Source organism: Canis lupus, chromosome 25, assembly GCF_003254725.2.
Source record: "Canis lupus dingo isolate Sandy chromosome 25, ASM325472v2, whole genome shotgun sequence".
Lineage (NCBI taxonomy): Eukaryota > Metazoa > Chordata > Mammalia > Carnivora > Canidae > Canis > Canis lupus.
Window position 1 is genome coordinate 18,249,155 of NC_064267.1, and position 15,847 is coordinate 18,265,001.

At 39.7% G+C, this 15,847-nt stretch overlaps 1 protein-coding gene across 3 annotated transcripts in view; it reads left to right on the forward strand.

Moving 5' to 3' along the window:
• Positions 1 to 15,847, forward strand: part of ZMYM5 (zinc finger MYM-type containing 5) — a 77,008-nt gene that overhangs the window by 45,273 nt on the left and 15,888 nt on the right. Inside the window, exon 9 of one of the 3 annotated variants that reach the window (XM_035716076.2) lies at positions 4,566 to 4,738. The exons of the other annotated variants lie outside the window; for them this stretch is intronic. Coding sequence (XP_035571969.1) covers positions 4,566 to 4,663 — 98 coding nt within the window. The 3' untranslated portion in view covers positions 4,664 to 4,738. Of the gene's footprint in view, positions 1 to 4,565; positions 4,739 to 15,847 lie in introns of those variants that run through there. 3 annotated transcript variants of the gene reach the window in all.

Here is a 15,847-nt window from a genome sequence, read left to right on the forward strand (position 1 = left end):
GATCCCCAGTTACAAGCCTTAACACAAAAAAAACTAGGCTCAGATTCTTTCTCTGGTGAAATCTTCTTTAAGGAAGAAATAATACCAATCTTAAAATCTATTCTCTGTTGATCCCAGAGAATAGAAAGAAAAGGGTATTTCCCAACTTGTTTTACAAGGCCAGAAATACCTTAACAACAAAACCTGACAAGACTAATACAAGAAAAAAAAATTACAGGCCATCTCTTTCATACTAAAATACTAACCAAAATATTAGAAATGGACCCCAGTAATAAAAGGAATGATACATCATAACTAAATAGGGTTATTTCAGAAATAAAAGGTTAGTTTATTTTTTTATTTTTTAAATATTTTATTTATTTATTTGTGAGAGAGACAGAGGCAGAAGGAGAAGCAGGCTCCATGCAGGAAGCCCGACATAGGACTCGATCCCAGGTCTCCAGGATCATGCCGTGGGCTGAAGGCAGTGCTAAACCGCTGAGCCACCCAGGCTGCCCAAAAGGCTAGTTTAACACTTGCAGTTGGTTGGTACAATTTACCACACAAAAGCAATAGAAGCCATCTTGATAGGAAAAAAAGCTTTTGATAAAACTCAATAACCATTCATAATAAAAACTCAAACTAAGAATAGAGGAAAACATTAGGAAAGGGGGAACCTCAAAAAAACCTACAATTATCTTAATAGTGAGATAACACTTTTCTCTGAGTTTTAGTACAAGACAAAAATTACAGTTACTGCTTCTACTCAATGTTGCTTGAAGTTCTAGTCAGTTTAATAAGGCAGGTAAAGATTGGCAAGGAAGAATAAAATTAATTTGCATTTGACATTCCTGTCTCTGGAGAAAAACTAAAAGCATCTATGGCAAACTATTAAAATTATTAAGAGAATTTAACGAGTTAATTGTAATGCCAATATATTTTTAAAATTGTATTTCTGGGGTGCCTGGCTAGCTGAATCAGTGGAGCATGTGACTCTTGATTTCAGCGTTGTGAGTTCAAGCCCCATGTTGGGTGTAGAGCTTAGTTGAAAAAAATTTTTTTACATTTAAAAGTTAATTGTAGTTCTATATATTAACAATAAACAATTAGAAAATGAAGTTAAATGCTGTTTACAATAGCATCAAAAAATCAAGTACATGGAAATAATATAGTAAAACAGACGCATAAACTCTACAGTAGCCTATAAAACATTGAAGAAAACAAGAATAACTTTTTCTAGATTGGAAGACTTGATACTAACATAAAATATGTCAGTTCTCCCAATACTGATGTAGATTCATCACAATCTTAGTCAAAATCTGTTTCTTCTTGTGTTTGGTGGAAACAAACTGAGTCTAATATTTATAGGAAATATAAAGTCTTAGAATAATAGCCAAACGGGTGCCTGGCTGGCTTGGACGGTAAAGCATGTGACTCTTGATCTTGGGGTTGTAAATTCACGCTCCACATGGAGTGTGGCAATTACTTAAAATCTCAAAAAAAGTTAGCCAACACATTCTTGAGACAAATTTGTGGAGGATCTACCTACCCTGCCCTATCAATATATATTGTAAAACTAGTTAAGTCTGATTTTGTGGAAAGGATAACAAATAGATCCATTAAGTAGAGTAGAATGGAGAGCCCAGAAACCAAACTACACATACATAAACACCTGGTTTACCTTTACAGGAAAGGTATTACTGCAGTTTAGCGAAGAGAGGATGATTCATAGTTTTGTCAATAAATGGTGCTAGATGATTTGGACAGCCATATGAAAAAGTAAACTCTATCCACACCATGCACAAAAATGTATTCAACATTGATCGCAGACTTAAATATGAAAAGAAAAACAACAAAACTTCTGTAAGAAAACACAGGAAAATATTTTCATGACCTCAGAATACACATTTCTTAGGACTCAAAATATAGTAAGCATAAAAATTAAAAACAGACCAGCAAATTGGCCTTCCTTCAGAATTGAAAACAAAGAGATAGCAGCACTGGCAGCGTAATTTTTGGATTATTCCTAATCACCAGTAAAAAAGCAAATAGCAAAACCGAAAACCCATTAAAAAAACATTTTTACTACAATAAATGAGTGTTCTGACAAATTGGTTTCAACCTTTTAAATGAGGAAAAGCAAAGCAAGGGGTATAGAAGAATATACCCCTGAGAATAGAAGAACCAATCCCAAGAGAGCCAACAAGTATTCACTGAAAGGTACAGCAGGGCAATCCAAGAACTCAAACTGGAAGGTGTTTTCCTAATTCAGTAACTGATGAGTGTAAGGAGTCTGTAGGAAGACCCTACAAATTCCTAAAACTAAACAGGGGTCCCTTCAAGGACAAGGCCCCACACAAGGAAATAAAAATTTAAGCAGATTAGGAACAAGCAAAGAGGTCCTGATAAACATGTAAAATGGGAACAAAGTCAGGTAATCCTCAGAAAGCAGGTTGACATAGCTTTTATTTTTTATTTATTTTTTTATTTTTTGACATAGCTTTTAAACACTACACAAAGACAACAGATGAAAGCTCTTTGAAGTACAAAAGCTACCTTGAAATACACTTCCTAATAATTCAGGGCATCTAAATTAAACCTACAAAAAAAGCAACAGAAATATCAAGGCCAATCCCCAACCAAGTTATAAGAAAAAAAGAATAAGAAATCCAAAGGATAATAAAAATACGCTAGAAAGATATGCTCAGGGCAGCCCCGGTGGCGCAGTGGTTTGGCGCCGCCTGCAGCCAGGGTGTGATCCTGGAGACCCAGGATCGAGTCCCACGTTGGGCTCCCTGCATGGAGCCTGCTTCTCCCTCTGCCTGTGTCTCTGCCTCTCTCTCTCTGTGTCTATGAATAAATAAATAAAATCTTTAAAAAAAAAAAGAAAGAAAGATATGCTCAGAAAACATCAAGACTGCAACATACTACTTCAAAACAAGATTCAAAAAAGAAAAAAATAAAATGATTCATAATTTGATTGGCCTTAGAAAAATTCAAAAATGAAGGCACAGGTGTCAAGAAAAAATTAGAAATAAAAATGTCAAAAATAAAGACCAAAAGGGAATATAAGAATGGATAAACACAACATATAGTGCCTTAAAATAGTGCCTTAAAAGAGAAAGTGAAATGGAAGACTTTAAGATTTTAAGAGAAGAAAGATCGCACTGGGGGAGGAGCAGATGGAAAGGGACAGGCAGATTCCACAGATCCTGATGCAGGGCTGGATCCCATGATCACTAGACCACAGCCTGAGCTGAAATCAAGAGTTAGATGCTTAACAAGACTGAGCCACCCAGGTGCCCCTTATTTATTTTATTTATTTTAAAGATTGTATTTATTTGACACAGAAAACACGTACATGTGCATATGAGAGTACAAGCAGGCGGAGTGGCAGGCAGGGAGAGGGAGAAGCAGTCTCCCCACTGAACAGGGAGCTAGATGTGGAGTTTGATCCCAGGACTCTGGGATCATGACCTGAGCTGAAGGCAGACGTTTAACTAACTGAGCCACCCAGGCACCCCTTATCTTATTTTTAATTAAGTTCTACATCTAACCTGGGACCCAGCCAGGTGCCCCTAAATGGGGGACCTATTTAAGAATAAAAAAAGAAATGGAGATCACAGTCAGTGGCCCATCAACCCGATGCCCATGACTAATGATAAAGATCTAGAACTTAGAGCACATGATTCCTACCCATGGAGACACCCAAGGGATAGCTGCTATGGGAAACAACTTGAATAATGGGAGTAGATGTGTTGAAGTACAATATTGATTTGTCAGCAGGCTTCATGTCCACTGATTGCTCATGACTGAGTAGCAGGTGCACACACTTGCAAAAGTGTTGAACCCTTAGAATTGGGGAACTAGTAGTTCTTTGATAGACCTCAGAAAACATTCTGTTGTGGATCCGGTGGTTTAAAAAAAAAGAGAATTTTGTTTCACTTACATCACACTCACATGGGATCCCTGGGTGGCACAGTGGTTTAGCGCCTGCCTTTGGCCCAGGGCGCGATCCTGGAGACCCGGGATCGAATCCCACGTCGGGCTCCCGGTGCATGGAGCCTGCTTCTCCCTCTGCCTATGTCTCTGCCTCTCTCTCTCTCTCTCTCTGTGACTATCATAAATAAATTTTAAAAAATTACATCACACTCACAAATTTAGTCAGTTAATGAAAGATTGGTATGTGCTCCTCATCTGGAGAACCCTGGAATGACCATTCTGATACAAGAAGCTACAATTACTATGAAAACAATTAGCCTAGGGAGGCATATGGAAAGTTTACAGACAAACGCTGTGCCATCTGATGCAGAGAATGGTCAAGGTTCCTTGAAAAGGGTGATAAGCAGACTCAATAAAGAGCAGGAGGACCTATGAGAGTCTGTGAAACATAATGCATATTCAGAGGGCCAAGAAAACGGAAAACACAAAAATTAAGCACGGTATCCACATGTGTTCATTATTCCCATTTTGTTTCAGAAACAACAACAAAACAAAACATACCTATAGAGAATTGAGTTTATTTATGAAAAGAATAATAGAAGAATGAATGTTATATCTTGACCTTTTTTTTTTTTTTTTGGTAGGAAGAACTCTTTCATTCCAAGAAACAGCTTTTCTTTTCTTTGTTAAAGATTTAATTAATGTATTTATTAATGAGAGACAGAGAGAGGCAAAGACATAGGCAAAGGGAGAAGCAGGCACCCCACGGGGAGCCTGATGTGGGACCCGATCCCAGGACCCCAGCATCATGACCTGAGTCAAAGGCAGACGCTCAACCACTGAGCCACCCAGGTACCTAAGAAACATCTTTTCTTTACTAAACAATAAATAAGGTTATATATTTGATATACCTTCCTCAAAGCTCAAAATATTAAAGTGGAAAAAAAATGGCTTTCTTAGACTCTATAATCTCAGAACATTCACTTAAGTTTCTTGTGGGCTATCCTTAATTTGCTGCTAGTATAGACCAATATTTCCTACAGTTTTCTCAGAAAAACAATTACTGTTTTCAGAGATGTGGAGAAGTGTTCTTAAACTTCAAGGAGCCTAAGAAAGACTTTGGGAGCTTGTTTAAACTGCAACTGTCTGATGTATGGCCCTGGATTATTCTGTACTCTTACTGTACTGTAGGGGATTCTGGTGCAGGCTGTCACCACATCACACTTTGAGAAACACTGGGCCAGGGGAACTGATTCCTTGCAACCAAATTTGGCATATGTGTGCTTCCTCTTTTCTGTTTTTGCTGCTGCTTATGACAATAAAATCCTACCTGCCACTGCTGAATTTTTGTGTTCTACAAGTTCCGTAGCTATTTTTTATGCATACCTAATGTATATACTGTGTTTTATTACCTTCCACTCTCTATAGGCCTTAAATTTAATTTAGGAGATGGATTTTTTTTTGAGAGAGAGAGAGAGGGAAGGAGGGAGAGAGAGAGCGAGAGAACGCAAGCGCATGAGCAGGAGGGAGGGGCAGGAGAGGGGGAAACAGACTCCTCACTGAGCAAGGAGCCTGACACGGTTCAATCCCAGGACCCCAAAATCATGATCTGAGCCAAAGGCAGACACTTAACAGACTGAGCCACCCAGGCACTGCAGGAGATGGATTTTTAATTATATGTGTATAACAAGTAACAACCTATTTCTATTTCATTTTAGTTTCTAAATATGAAGTGGAATATATTTTTTCCTAATTTGTGACCAAACCAACCAATTTAGTTGTTTCAAAGAAGATCCTGTGTTTTGTAGTTTTCAACGTAGCAGTCTTTTATCTCATCAATTAGGTTTACAACTATGTATTTTATAATTTTTTAAAAAGACTTTGTTGGGATGCCTGGGTGGCTCAGCAGTTGAGCATCTGCCTTTGGCTCAGGGCGTGAACCTGGAGTACCAGGATCAAGTCCCACATTGGGCTCTCTGCATGGAGCCTGCTTCTCCCTCTGCTTGTGTCTCTGCACCCTCCCCCTCCCCGTGTTTCTCATGAATAAATAAATAAAATCTTAAAAAAAAAAGATTTTGTTTATCCACTTGACAGAGAGCACAAGCAGGGGGAGTGACAGGCAAAGGAATAGGGAGAAGCAAGGAGCCTGATGGAGGACTTGATCCCAGGACTCTGGGATCATGACCTAAGCCAAAGGCAGATGCTTAATCAACGTAGCTGCCCAGGTGCCCTGTATTTTATAATTTTTGATGCTGGGATTGTCTTTTTAGTTCCAATATGCCAATGCTCTGAACCAAACATTTTCAGAATCCTGACTCAAAGTCCTAAAGCTAATAGGGTTGACTCACTTCACCTGTCTTCTGGTTTATCCTTGAGGTAATATACCTCAGCTGCCTCTGCTCTAATTTTATTTCTTTTGTTTCCTTTCCTTTTTCCTTTTTCCTTTCTTTTCCTTTTCTTTTATTTCCTTTTTTTTTTTTTTTTTTTTTTGACAGAGATAGCCAGAGAGAGCACAAGCAGGGAGGAGAGGGAGAAGCAGGCTCCCCACTGAGCAGAGGCTGAGGTGGGACTCAATCCAAGGACTCTAGGATCATGACCTGAGTCAAAGGCAGATGCATAACCAACTGAGCCACCCAGGTGCCCCTGTTCTAATTTTAGTCCTAATTAAAATAGTCCATATACACAGGTGACACTCTGGTGCTTTTCTCAATTTCTTGGCTCTTTCTATAGTGCATGTCTCTTCTCCTTCTACCTTCCCCCTGCCAAGACAACAAGAGATCAAATCCTACAGATTTTTCCTCCATTTTTTCTTGAAATAAGCCTTTCTTCTACATTCCCACTATTCCTTTGGTCCAAGGCTAATCATGTTTTTCTTACCCTTCTGCCATAATTTCCTATACAAGATATATCTCCCTGGTATCTGTGTCTCTCCACTATTGCCCGTCCTTCACTCTACTACCTAAAAAACAAAGGCAAGCTTGTCCAGTCTCCTGCCTTAATACTTCTATTAGCTCCTGTATTAGTCTGCTAGGGCTGCTATAACAAAGTACCACAGTCTAGGTGCCTTAAAGAGCACCTATTTCCTCACAGTGGTGGAGGGTAGAAGTGCAAGATCAAGCTGTCAGCAGTGTTTTCTCTCTCTCTCTCTCTCTCTTTTTTTTAGTGTTGTTTTTCTCTTGAGGTCTATCTCCGTGTCTTGCACGTGACTGTCTTCTTCCTTTGTCTTCACAGTCTTTTTTCTGTGTATCTGGGTCCTAACCTCACCTTCATATCATATTAGGATTCACCCTAATGACTTCATTTAAATTTAATTACTTCTTTAAAACCTCATCTCCAAATATAGTCACATTCTGAGGCACTGAGGGTTAGGACTTCAATATATGAATTTTGAGAGGACACAACAGCTCTTGAGCTTAGTACAGAAGGACATTTACTGCTGGGCTCTACCAGCCACTATGAGCTTCATCTTTGATTACTTCCTATCACATCCTTCGCAGCCTTGCATTTCTAAACTTCTTCCTGTTTTCCTGTGGGACAGATCTTGTCATGACTCCAGGTTTTGTGTAAGTTATGCCTCTAACTTACTTCTGTTTCCTCTCCTCCCTTATTTTTACTTGCTTATTTATTTGAGTGCATAACACTGCTTTGTGTTAATTGATAAGTTTGAGGAAATGGTGTGTGTATATGTATATTTATGTCTATAAATAATATAATATATATAGATATTTATAGACATATAGTTCTAGATATATATATTTAGATATAGGTATATATCTAGATCTAGAAATCTTTTTTTTTTTTTTTTTTTTTTGTAATTCACAAGGAGATAATTGACAACGTTAAAAGGCATTGGGGAGGCCCAGAGCACCCAATCTTTGTTACAACAGGCTGAGATCCATCTTCATACAGGCCATTTCTGAACAGGCAAAAGGCATGATAAAGAGGTAGTGCCAAAGATAGAGCTCTAGGATTCTAAGCAGGAGTGTTTCTTCTATTATTAAGGCTGGTTTGAATTGTGATCATAACTCTCTGCAGATTCATATTGCTTTCCTTGTACTGTATAATCCAATGTGATCTCTTTGTGTTCTCCCTAAATAGCTCCATTGAACCCTTAAAAACTGGTAGGTCCTGAATCGTCTCCCTTTTATGGGTGAAGTTTTGTTTATCCAGTAAGTCACCAGCTTCACTGGTATCCTAGATTTGTATTCCCTGTACAGAATGCCTTGGAATTTTTGATGCATTGGTCTGATCAGGCCCTCAGGGAACCCCATGTAAGGAAATGTTGTTAATATTGTGGGCATGTAGAGACTTCTGCAGAGGAGCATCTGAGATTTCAGGCCTCTGAAAGGAGTCCTGGAACAGGGCAGGTGTTCTGGGCTGACAAGTGCTGGAGAATGCCAAGGCACACCCTTCCACTGGAAACCCTAGCACTGGACACCCTCCACACTGGGCTGCTGACCCCAGAGGTCCATCACTTCAGCTTGGCCCTTCCTAGGTTCTGGCTACAATATTGATTTGTGGAGTCCCATTAAGGCAAATTGCAGCTGGTTGGTACCAATCATGTCACTTGGTCCTTCCTGCCCAGCCTATCTTTACCTCCTCTAGGTTCGGAGCCACTACCTCATTAGCGCCATTTGCCCAGGCCGGGAGTGGGACAGTGTTGTCTGCTGTCTCTGGATCTGAGGGCATCATTCCCTAAGGGTCATAGAGAAGGCTAGGTGTTCGGGGACCTGAACAACTTAGTCACAGCCTCTGGTTGTGGCATGGACTGTGGAAATGGGTCCCTGAGCTGTGGATTACCACTTGAGGCACCTCAGAGGCACAGGGTAGAGGGGGCTGTTAAAGGGCCAAGGGATGTGGTGGCCAGTTCCTTTGTGTTGTCCAAAGCCACTGGGCGAAGCAAAGCCAGACAAGTGGTTCAATCTCACTTTCTCTGGGAGGCTTTTTCTGAGTCCCCAGGACTGCAATTATTTGATTTATATCTGTATGGATTCACAGATTCTTATTTAATTCTATTGATTAGAATCCATTACTGTCAGGACGCCTGGGCGACTCAGCAGTTTAGTGTCTGCCTTTGGCTCAGGGCATGATACTGGGATCTGGAATCGAGTCCTGCATTGGGCTCCTTGCGGGGAGCCTGCTTCTCCCTCTGCCTGTGTTTCTGTCCCCCACTCCCGTGTGTGTGTGTGTGTGTGTGTGTCTCATGAGTAAATCTTTTTTTTTTTTTTTTTTTTTTTTAAAGAAAACATTAAAAGAGGGGATCCCTGGGTGGCGCAGCGGTTTAGCGCTTGCCTTTGGCCCAGGGCGCGATCCTGGAGACCCGGGATCGAATCCCACGTCGGGCTCCCGGTGCATGGAGCCTGCTTCTCCCTCTGCCTATGTCTCTGCCTCTCTCTCTCTCTCTCTCTCTGTGTGTGTGACTATCATAAATAAATAAAAATTAAAAAAAAAAAGAAAACATTAAAAGAGTGGCACTTTGGGACACCTGGATGGCTCAGTCCTTTAAGCTTCTGCTTTTTGATTTCAGCTCAGATCATGATCTCAGGGTCATGAGGTCGAGCCCTGCATTGGGCTCTGCGCTGGGTGTGGAGCCTGCTTAAGATTCTCTCCATCTCCCTCTGCCCTTCTACCCCTCTGCCCCTCCCCCTCTCTCTCTCAAAAAAAGAGGGGTGCTTGGGTGGCTTAGTTGGTTAAGCATCCGACTCTTAATTTCATCTCACGTCATGATCTTAAGGTTATGAGATTGGGCCCCACATAGGGCTCTGTGCTCAGCGGGGAGTCTGCTTGAGATTTTCTCCCTCTCCCCACCTCTCCCCTCTAAATAGATTTGTTCAAAATAATAGTAACGATGTATGCAATTATACATAAAAATATATGTTAATGTATAAATTAAATGAATGACAGCAATGATAAATGTGATGGGAAGAAGAATCAGGATTGTTTTATTATTAGAAGTCATTCACACTACTTGTGAAGTGCAGTGTTATTTGAATGTGGTCATGGATTATCTGTAAATGTATGCTGCAAGCTCTAGAGCAACCACTTAAAAAAGTAGAGAAATACAACTTATATGCTAAAAAGGAGAGAAAATAGAATTGTAATACTCTCAATTAATCCCCCAAAGGCAGAAAAAGATTGGTATACAAAAATAAGAATGAAGAGTAAGGGCAACAAATGTAAAGTGTAACTAATGTGGTAGATGTAGTAGCCCAACTATACCAGTAATCACTTTGAACATCATTGATCTAAATGCACCAATTAAAAGAGATTGTTGGGATGCCTGGGTGGCTCAGTGATTGGGTGTCTGCCTTTGGCTTGGATTGCGGTCCCAGGGTCCTAGGATTGAGTCTCACATCAGGCTCCCCATGGGGAGCCTGCTTCTCCCTCTGCCTATATCTCTGCCTCTCTCTGTGGATATCTTATAAATAAGTAAATAAATAAAGTCTTTTTTAAAAAAGATTTTATGTATTTATTCATGAGAGACACAGAGAGAGAAAGGCAGAGACACAGGCAGAGGGAGAGGCAGGCTCCACGCGGGGAGCCCGACGTGGGACTCGATCTTGGGATTCCAGGATCATGCCCTGGGCTGAAGGCAGACACTCAACTGCTGAGCCACCCAGGCATCCGATAAATAATCTTTTTTTTTTAAGATTTTATTTATTTATTCATGAGAGACAGAGAGAGAGAGAGAGGAAAGAGAGGCAGAGACACAGGCAGAGGGAGAAGCAGGTTCTATGCAGGGAACCCGATGTGGGACTCGATGCCGGGTCTCCAGGATCACACCCTGGGCTGAAGGTGGCGCTAAACCGTTGAGCCACCTGGGCTGCCCTAGATAAATAATCTTTTTTTTTAAAAAGATTGCTTTGGCTATTTGAAGTCTTTTTTTGGTTCCATACAACTTTTAGGATTATTTATTCTAGTTTTGTGAATAATACCATTGGTATTTTAATAGAGATTACATAGGATTTGTAGATTGCTTGGAGTAGTATGGACATAATAACAATTTTAATTCTTCCACTCTGTGAGCATGGTATCCCCCTCCATTTATTTCTGTCATCTTCAATTTATTTCATTAATGTCTTAGAGTTTTCAAAGTATAGATCTTTTACCCACATGGTTAAATTTATTCCCAGGTATTTTGTTCTTTTTAAGCAATATTAAGTGGGATTGTTTCCTTAATTTTTCTTTCTGCTAGTTCATTATTAACGTATAGAAACACAACAGAGGGGCGCCTGGGAAGCTTAGTTGGTTACACATCTGCTTTCAGGTCATGTTTCAGGTCAGTTCAGGTCATGATCCCTGGGTCCTGGGATCAAGTCCCACATCAAGCCCTACCTTGGACTCCCTGCTCAGTGGGGATTCTGCTTCTCTCTCTCTCTCTCTCTCTCCCCCTCACCCCACTCATGCTCTCTCTCTCTCATATCTAAATAAAATCTTAAAGAAACAAAACCAATGGATTTCTATATATTAATTTTGTATCCTGCGAATTTACTGAATTCATTTATTAATTTTCATATTTAAAAATATTTAAGATTGGGATCCCTGGGTGGCGCAGCGGTTTGGCGCCTGCCTTTGGCCCAGGGCGCGATCCTGGAGACCCAGGATCAAATCCCACGTCGGGCTCCCGGTGCATGGAGCCTGCTTCTCCCTCTGCCTGTGTCTCTGCCTCTCTCTCTCACTGTGTGCTATCATAAATAAATAATAAAAAAATTAAAAAAAAAATAAAAATATTTAAGATTCTTTATTTCCTCTTTTTTTTAAGATTTTATTTATTTATTCATGAGAGACACAGAGAGAGAGAGAGAAAGGCAGAGACACAAGCAGAGGGAGAAGCAGGCTCCATGCAGGGAGCCTGATGTGGGACCCTGAGATCCTGATCTGAGCTGAAATCAAGAAGCAGAGGCTTTAAGGACTGAGCCACCCAGGCACCCTTAAATATTTAGGATTTTTTGCTTATAGTATGTCTTCTTCAGATATTGGCAGTTTTACTTCTTCACCAATTTGAATATCTTTTTTTTCTTCTTGTGTGGTGCTTTGTCTAGATCTTTCATGGATATCTGCAATAATAGGGATGAGTGTCAGCATCCTTGTTTTATTCCTGATCTTGGAGGACATGCTTTCACCTTTTCTCTATTGGGTATGATGTCAGCTTTGGTTTATCATATATGGCCTCAATTTTTTTTTAAGATTTTATTTATTTATTTGAGAGACAGAGCATGAGTAAAGGGTGGGGCAGAGGAACAAGCAGACTCCCCACTAAGCAAAGAGCCTGATATGGGGCTCAATCTCAGGACCCTGAGATCATGACCTGAACCAAAGGCAGTCTCTTAACCAACTGAGCCACCCAGACACCCCTCATAAATGTCCTCTGTTATGTTGAGATATGTTCCCTCTATACTCAACTTTGTTGAGAATTTTTATCATAAATACATGTTGAATTTTGTCAAATGCTCTTTTTGCATCTACTAAGATGATCATATGATTTTTTTATACTTCATTTTGTTTATGTAGTGAATAACATTGACTGATTTTCCAATATTGACCCATCCTTGCATCCCTGGAATATATTTCACTTGATCATGGGAATGATCCTTCCCATGTATTATTGAATTTTGTTTGCTAATATTTTAGTATGTATTGTTGAGGATTTTGCATTTTGTCCATCAGAGATATTGGCCTGTAATTTTCTTTTTCGTAGTGTCTTTGTCTGGTTTGGTATCATAGTAATGCTGGTCTTGTAGAATGAATTTGGAAGCATTTCTTCCTCTTTAATTTTTTGGAATAGTTTGAGAAGGATAAGCATTAACTCTTTTTTAAATGTTCGATGGAATTCACCAATGAAACAGTTTGATCCTGGACTTTTGTTTGTTGGGAGCTTTTCGATTACTGATTCAATTTCACCACTAGTAATCAGTCTGTTCAGATTGTGTATTTCTTCCTGATTTAGTCTTAGCAGATTGTATATTTGTAGAAATTTGTCTATTTTTCTAAATTGTCCAGTTTGTTCCAAATAATTTTTTGTAGTAGTTGCCTATAATCCCTTGTATTTCCATCATGTTGGTTCTGCCTCCTCCTCTTTCGTGTCTAATTATATTTACTTGGGTCCTTTATATTTTTCTCTTGATGAGTTTAGTTAAAGATTTATCAATTTTAGCTTTTCAAAGAACCAGTTCTGATTAGTTCTTTTGAATATTTTCTGTTAAAATTCTCACTGAGTTCATCTACTTTTCTCCCAAGTTCGGTGAACAGCTTTATGACCATTACTTTGAACTCTATATCAGGTAGATTGCTTACCTCTCTTTTGTCTAGTTCCTTTTCTGAGGTTTTTGTCTTGTTATTTTGTTTGGAACATATTCCATTCCTCTGTCTCCTCACTTTGTCTGAGTCTCTGTGTTTGTTTCTATATATTAGGTATGTCAGCTACATCTCCTGGTTTTGAAAGTAGTGGTCTTACATAGAAGGTACAGTTTCCCCCTGATTACCAGAACCAGCCAGTCCAGTGGTGTCCGCCGTATGGGTTACATGTGCCCTACTATTGTGACTGGGCCATGACTGCTGCATGTACTGGTGGGCAGGGCTGACTCTGATGCTTGGCTATGACTAGTGTGGGTGTGCTGTTGGGCCAGGTTGGCTTTCCTTCTGTGAGAGCAGGAATTGCTTTGGAGGAGTGATGTTCCCTGCTGAGGCTGTCTACTGGTTGCAGCAGAGCAAAAACTGCTTTTCAAGGGGTGAGCAGTGCTAGCATGTTAGATGTAGAGTATCAGAACTGGTGTACATCAGCATGAGGTTAGCTAGGCTAAAAGAGGGCAAGAAAAATGGCACCCATCAGTCGTCCTGTTCCCAGAGAAAATTCTGCAAATCCCTGCCCCTCTGGCACATACCTCAAAATTAGTCAGTAAGTCTTCACTTTTGGCCCAGGCCCTTTTCACACTGCTGCCTCTGTGTTGGATCTTGGAGGGAGCTAGATTATGTGCAAGATCTTTAAGAGTAGAGTCTTGGTTTCCTCTAGCCCTCTGGCTCTCCTGGAGTTAAGCCCCACTCATTTTCACAGCCAGTCATGTTGGAAGCTCATCTACCTGGTTTAGATCCCCCAGGGCAGAGATTGCCCAATATGAAGCTTGAACTCCCACTCCTCAGTGATACCTCTATGCCAGTGACATCCTGTTTATAAGTTGCCATGCCAGGAATTTGGTTCCTGATTAGACAGCGTGTTTGCCCCTCCAATGCTATGGCTTTTTCTTTATGTCGTCAGCTTGTGGAAGAGCTGTTCTTTTAGTCTTCAGGACTTTCTCGGAGAAAATTTCTCTATATGTAGTTACAGCCTTGGTGTGTCCATGGGAAGAGGTGAGCTCAGGATTTTACTACTCTGCCATCTCCCTTTTTTCTTGACATTCCATAATTATAAAGGGGACATTTCCCCCAAGGATACATACCAATCCTTAACTTTCAATATGCCTCACAATAGAGCATCAAAATACATAATGGCTAGAACTGCACTGAGAGGTAGATGAATCCACAATTACAGTTGGAAACTTCAACACTTTTATCAGAAATGGGTGGATCTAGCAGGCAGAAACTCAGTAAGGATAGAGTTGAACTTAACAATACCATCATTCAACTGGGTATAATTGACATCAATAGACTATTTCATCCAACAATTGCAGAATACACATTCTTCTCAAGATCACGTGGACCATGGGGCAGCTGGGTGGCTCAGTCAGTTAAATGTCTGACTCATGATTGCAGCTCAGGTCATGTTATCAGGGATGTGAAATCAAGCCATGCATCAGGTTCTGTGCTGGGGATGGAGCCTGCTTGGGGTTCTCTTTCTTCCTCTCCTCCTGCTCCTTCCCCTTTCTGAAAGAAAGATCACATGGACCATTCACCCAGATTGATCACATTGTTGGTCATGAAATATACCTTAACAAATTTAAAAGAATAAAAATTGTATGTCTCCTCTCAGATCACAGTAGAATTAACCTAGAAATCGATAATGGGAAGATAATTGGGAATTCCTAAAGTATATGGAGATTAAATAGCATACTTCTAAATAACACTTGGGTAAAAGAAGGAATCTCAAGAGAAATTTAAAAATATTTTTAACTATGGGAAAATTAAAATGCAACTTCCCAAAATTTCTGGGATGCAGCAAAACAGTGCTTAGAGAAACATTTATAGTGTTGAATGCATAAATTTAAAAAATCTAGTATCAATCATCTAAGTTTCCATGTTAGAAAACTAGAAAGACAAAGGCAAATCCAAAATTAGCAGAAGAAAAATAATAAGAATTAGAGTAGAAATCAAATAAACTGAAAAGCAGATAGTAGGGAAAATCAATAAAATCAAAACTTAGTTCACTAAAAAGATCAATCAAATCAATAAGCCTCTAGCCAAACTAAGAAAAAAGAGAAAGGACACAAATTACTAACATCAGAAATGAAAGAGGGGGCATCATTACAGAGCCCATGGATATTGAAAAGATAATGAAGATATACTCTGAACCATTCTATGCCCACATATTTGATAGCCCGATGAAATGAACTAATTCCTGGAAAGAAACCATGTGTCAAAAATCACAGAAACACTAATAGACAATCTGAGTAGGCCTGTATCTTTTAAAAAATTGAATCAACAGTTAATAATCTTCCAAAACAGAAAGCAGTTGGGTTTCACTGTTGAATTCTACCAGATATTTAAGAAAGAAGTTATACCAATTTTCTATAATCTCTTTCAAAGAATAGAAGCAGAAGGAAGGAATTCTCCCGGACTCATTCTATGAGTGCTGCATTACCTTAAGTCCCAAACTAGACAAAGACATTGCAAGAGAAAAAAACCACTACAAACCAATAAGTTATAGGAACATAGAGGCAAACATCCTCAACAAAATATCAAATTTAATTCAACAATGTGTAAAGCGATTGGTACA